At 43.2% G+C, this 6,000-nt stretch overlaps 1 protein-coding gene across 8 annotated transcripts in view; it reads left to right on the plus strand.

Moving 5' to 3' along the window:
- Atxn2 (ataxin 2) overlaps positions 1-6,000 on the plus strand; it is a 102,366-nt gene that overhangs the window by 62,083 nt on the left and 34,283 nt on the right. For all 8 annotated transcript variants that reach the window (XM_021161685.1, XM_029477312.1, XM_021161688.2 and 5 more), the window contains exons 7-9: positions 2,758-2,849; positions 3,289-3,486; positions 4,779-4,957. In XM_021161685.1, the coding sequence (XP_021017344.1) occupies positions 2,758-2,849; positions 3,289-3,486; positions 4,779-4,957 (469 nt within the window). The remainder of the gene's footprint in view (positions 1-2,757; positions 2,850-3,288; positions 3,487-4,778; positions 4,958-6,000) is intronic.

The following is a 6,000-nucleotide window of genomic DNA, read 5'->3' on the forward strand; positions in this document are numbered from 1 at the left end:
CTCATTACAAGATGGTTGTGAGCCACCATATGGTTGCTGGGAATTGAATTCAGGACCTCTGGAAGAGCAGTCAGTGCTCTTAACCACTGAGCCATCTCTCCAAAACCCTGTTTTTGGTTTTTCGAGACCTGTAGTAGCCCTGGCTGTCCTGGAACTCACTCTGTAGACCAGGCTGACCTCAACTCAGAAATCCACCTGCCTCTGCCTCCCAAGTGCTAGGATTAAAGGTGTTGGTTAACTACCTCCTGGCTTGAGACCCTTTTCTTTTAAGGGGAAATATATAAATTTAAAATAGAAAAGAATTTATCTTAGTCCTAATATACCTATAATACATGTAAAATAATTATATGTCATGATATTTTTTGCAACATTATTTCTATTAGTAGGTTCCCATCAGAAAAGCACAATGCTGATAGACATTTGTGTACCTACCAAAAACCAGTATTCAAATAGGAAAGATACCTCATTTATTTATTAACAGGAAAAGCAAGCTGCAGAATATCAATAAAAGTACATTGTGTGTATGTGTGTGAGAGAGAGAGAGAGAGAGAGAGAGAGAGAGAGAGAGAGAGAGAGAGAGAGAATATATTGAGTTTATGTGCACCATAAAATGTTGCCCAGAGCCAGCCACGGTTACGGGGAGTTGATCTGCCGTGCAGGTGCTGCTGCTGTACATCCTTTTTCTAAGTTCTAAGAGCAACATTTTTTGTTGTTGTTTTATTGGCGGTGGTGGTTTTTTTGTTTGTTTGCTTGTTTTGAAACAGGGTTTTTCTCTGTAGACCTGGCTGTCCTGGAACTTGCTCTGTAGACCTGGCTATTTGAACTCAGATCTTCCTGCCTCTACCTCGTGAGTACTGGGGTTAAAGGCCCGTGCCACCATGCTGAGCTCTGTAGTCACAGCTCTTAACCTTGGAACCATTGGCCTAAGCCTGTGAAACTCCTCATAGTGGTTATCCCTATGCCCTGGAACTTGAAATCATTAGTTTTGTTGGATATTTTTCTGTCCAGTGTGATGGATCACTCAAATTACTGAAGTTAGAGTCTTCCAATTTAAAAAAATATGTATCTATCTATGTATCCATTGTGAGGGAGAGTGTGTATGTATCATGGCTTGCATGTAGATTCCGAGGACAGTTTGTAGGAATTGCTGCTCTTCCTCCATCATGTCCTCTAGAAAAGTAATATGTTTTCTTGATTACTGAGCCCTCAACCTGTCGGACTTTAAAAGGAGAGTTTGATGTGAGATTTGCTGGGGACCAGGAGTTGCCCCACAAACTACATGAACACTGATCTCAGTCAGTCAGGGATAGTTTATTGACCGTTCCCCCCAGGACTGATGCATGAGGGCTGCAGATGTGATAGTGAGTCAGATCCTGTAGGGCTTTCAAGCCTGAAATCTACAAACATCTGTGCCATGATCTTCTGCCAGTCAGGATGTGGGGATAGGGCCCTTCCTTAGGAGCTTGTCTGTGGTGTACACTTACCCTGCTCTCATTGGTTGGGGTACCAGCAGTGGCAAGGACTTGCCTTGCCTAACACTCCTGTCTCAACTCGCCAATCAGGATGTCAGTTACCCATGTACATGCCTTTTTCTAGCAAGTAGGATGTCAGTTCCCAAGGAGATCTTGGGGGACTTAAACTTTACTTAACCCCTACTCAAAATGGAAGCCTTATTTTAAAAAGCTTCTTATATTGGTGCAGGTGTTTCTCTTATGTTGGCATCCATCCAAGGGGCTGCTTATAAATGCAAAATCCATAAAAGCTTATACATAGGTGTAGGAAGTGCTGCTGGGTGGTTGGTTTGGGTCCAAGCTATTGTGGCTAGCTAAAGTTCTGCTGACTTCTGTTGTGATTGGTTTCCAAAAACACCAAAGCACAGAAGTTAACAGAATCTGCAATCAACTAGAGCATGAGAAAGTTTCCTTATGACATTAATAACTGCACAAAATGGCAGACTAGAAAGGTAACAGTTACCTAGGCCTTAACAAAATTGATTTGGCACCGAAGATTCTCACTTTATTTTCCTCATTTCTTCAGGTTGACGAGTCTAACCTATGTTTTCAGAGTGGCAGTTTAGTCCTTCACCTGTGGAGGGGAACAGCACTGAGTTTGGAAGTTAGGACAGTGGGACCCATAGCTGTTGCTGAGATCTTCAAACAGCTTTAAAGCTTAGCATGTGTGACACCCATTTGCCTCCCCATGGCTTTGTGCTGCCCTTCCTCACCTGCCTAGGGGAGGGGAAGGGGTTTGTTCTGGCATGGAAATCTAGGAGGGAAAGTTTTGACTCTGCTTGTAGGGAAGGTTGTTAAGACAGGTGAAGGAGAGACCTCTGACCCAGAGGCACCGGATCTTTGACAACTCATGTAATCTCCACTGACTTAAAAGATGATATGTGTGAGAGAAAAGCTCTTCCTAAAGAGTTGTTTTTTGTTTTTGTTTGATATAGGGCTTTTTTTTTTCTTTTTCTCCTCCTCTTCCTCCTTCTTTATTCTTCCTTCTTCTTCCCTCTTCCTCTTCCTCCTCCTCCTTTTCACTGTAGCCCAGGCTGACCCTTGAACTCAAACATCCTCCTGTCTCAGTCCCCTAAGTGATGGTATAACAGGTATGAGCTGTATGTCTTTAATTTTTTTCTAAAGTAAAGTTTGGCCCTTTTGTAGGGAAGGAGTCAGAGTTAGAGCCAACTAGTATAGTTTGCTAGATGGTCCTATAAACACTGATTGTAGCTGAATTGAAAGTTGATCTTCATTTTCCTTCTAGTCTAATGGATGGGACCCCAATGACATGTTTCGATATAATGAAGAGAATTATGGTGTGGTGTCCACATATGACAGCAGTTTATCTTCATATACGTAAGTTCACAGAGCTCCCTTTTATACATATTAGTGCATTTGTCTTTGATTTTCATCAGGTCAAAATTACTTTGCTAACTAATTATTTCTTTTAATTTTAAATTAAACAACAATGTCACATTGTTTCTATTAACTATTCAGACTGACATTGAAACAGGGAATAAAAGTTGTTTCCTTACCTATCCTTAGTTTTCTGGTCAAAATACATTTTGTCTGTTTTTAAATTGTAATTAAAAAATGTTAAATTAACAGGATAAGGGTTGAGTGAACCAGTTCTTGAACCAGTGTTGTTCTTTATAACAGCAACCACAAAAAAACATACTTTGATTTATGATAGAAAAGCCCCTAACTTTGTCAGTGTCTTTGGCACCATACTATAGAGTCTGTTAATAGCCGAGGATTAAAATGATCGTGCATGTCTCCTTGTCTTTGTGTTTAGGGTTCCTTTAGAAAGGGACAACTCGGAAGAATTTCTAAAACGGGAGGCAAGGGCAAACCAGTTAGCAGAAGAAATTGAATCCAGTGCTCAGTACAAAGCTCGTGTCGCCCTTGAGAATGATGACCGGAGTGAGGAAGAAAAATACACAGCAGTCCAGAGAAACTCCAGTGACCGGGAGGGGCATGGCCCCAACACTAGGTATTCAACATGATTCAAAGTCTGTGTGAGAGGATGTAGTCTGTTTCCTTTTTTTTTGTGAAGCTAAGGAGAAAGTGCTCCTTGATTTGGCTTAAGATTCTGTTGGAGAGCTGGTCAGTAGTGGTGCATGCCTTTAATCCCAGCACTTGAGAGGCTTGAGTTCAATGCCAGCCTCACCCTCTCCACCACCACCACCACCACAAATTTCTGTTAAAAGATTACGGTCATTTTAATAATATCGTTTGGGATTAGCTCTCTGGAGTCAAGTGACCCATGTGAGGAGCCAGCCCAGACCCTGAGGAGCTCCTTAGTATAAGGTTGGAGGAGGCAGAGACAGGTGGATTTCTGAGTTCGAGGCCAGCCTGGTCTACAAAGTGAGTTCCACGACAGCCAGGGCTACACAGAGAAACCCTGTCTCGGAACCCCCCCCCCAAAAAAAAAAACAAAAAAAAAACCAAGGTTGGACAGTGGGACCCAGTGACCTAGTGGCAGTGTGGCTTGCATGATGAAGGTCTTTTCAGAGCAGTAGAATATCAGAATGGGGAAGAACTAACATTGCCTGTGTAGTTCAAGAGAGCCTCACCAGGAGGTGACAATTTTGGTATGATAATGGAGCCTGTCTGCCCCTGGGAGTGTGAGGGGTTATTTCACCTCAGTAGAACATGGTCCTGTAAGAGAATCTGGCCTCTTCCAGTAAAGGCTAAGAACCCAGGATATTCTTGATGCTATGCTGGCAGGTGGCAGAAGCATTTGTGTGCCATTCTTGAAGAGTAGTCTGTAGGGAACAGTGAGGAACAAAGACACTGAGTCAGAGAGCCTGTCAGTGTGACACAGCATTATAGCAGAAAGTGGCAAGCTGCCAGACAGACTCATGGCGCGAAAGCTGGAAAAACTAGAGAGAAGCGAACCTTACTTGAAAATTCAACTGTTCATGATGCTTGCTCTGAGAACACATGAGCTAAAGGCAGTGTAGGGTGACTTGGAAAGGAGAAACGATGACGCAGTGGTCGCTTGCTCAACAGTAGAATGCCTGCTGCATTGTGGGTAAAGCTGATTCTACCGTCAAGGTTCCATAGCTGAGTCTTACGATTATCCTAATCATCACTGTGTCAGGATGAAAGTGAGCACACCTTGTTAAAGTGCTGGTGGCCAAGACCTGCAGGGCTGTGCAGCCATGTGGTGAGACTGAGGCTTGTGTGAGAGACAGTCTTCTACTTAGTGTACCTTTCAGTGTGTTTTGTTAACCCAGTACTTTTTAGGGACAAATGATTTAGAGGATCTCTCATTTCCAGGGACAATAAATATATTCCTCCTGGACAAAGAAACAGAGAAGTCATACCCTGGGGAAGTGGGAGACAGAGCTCACCACGGATGGGCCAGCCTGGACCAGGCTCCATGCCGTCAAGAGCTGCTTCTCACACTTCAGATTTCAACCCGAACGCTGGCTCAGACCAAAGAGTAGTTAATGGAGGCAAGTATTTTGACCTTATTTGTTAAAGTTTTTGATGAAATACAGAACTATCTAAACATTTAAGAGTTTGCATACCTGATAGGAATATGCATGCCATTTGTGGATTTTTTGGAGTAGTTTTTATTATCTATAATGTAGTTTGTTTTGTGGCTACTAGACAGTATAACACTGTATCTGTCCTTGGCGCGTATAGGGTGACAGCATGTCCTGAGCTGTTTCATCCTCTCATACTCATTTGGCCTAAGACACTCCACAGACAGATAGAATGGAAACTTGAAAGACACTGGGTGATGATGCAGTGGGCATAGTTCATGAGAAAGACCCTGAGTTAGTGCAGATTCGTCTTCATTAACTGTGATGATTCCATTCTGCATACTTCAGGGAAGAACTTAGGGTGATTTGTAATGTCAGAAATGAGCAAGAATCAGGTGACGAAAGTCATCAGAGAACTGCTTACAAACACAGCACAGACAACCTTTGATTTCTGAGAGTAGGTATTAGAGTGTAACAGCTTGGAGCTTCAAGTAGGAAGGAAGGAAGGCATTTGGTGTAGTGTCCCCAGTCAGTTGAATACAGATTATAGGTGAGTATAGAAATCTGGAAGATGGGACAGCAGAAGCGAATCATTTAGAAATATGGTAGCTGACAGGGAAAGAGAGTGGACAGCAGATGTCAGGGTTGAAGGTTAGAGCACTGCAAGCTGGGTGAGGCAAGTGCCTCATGCTGAGCAGTCAGGCTTCATAGGCAGTCTGAGCCAGCCAGGGTTGTATGAGACCTCGTGTAAAGGAAGGGAGTGTGGTGAAGAATGTCAGCCATGTAAGAGCAAAATTCCTCTCCAAGGAAACACTCTTGAGTAGTTCTCCTACTTAGTAACGACAGTGAAATTTCTTTGCTCACTGAGTGAAGATTTTCAGTTGTTAGAATTTTCAAGTTAAAAACGTGAAGGGGGCCGGGCGTGGTGGCACACGCCTTTAATCCCAGCACTCGGGAGGCAGAGGCAGGTGGATTTCTGAGTTCGAGGCCAGCCTGGTCTACAGAGTGAG

This window comes from Mus caroli, chromosome 5 (assembly GCF_900094665.2).
Source record: "Mus caroli chromosome 5, CAROLI_EIJ_v1.1, whole genome shotgun sequence".
NCBI classification, from domain to species: Eukaryota; Metazoa; Chordata; class Mammalia; order Rodentia; family Muridae; genus Mus; species Mus caroli.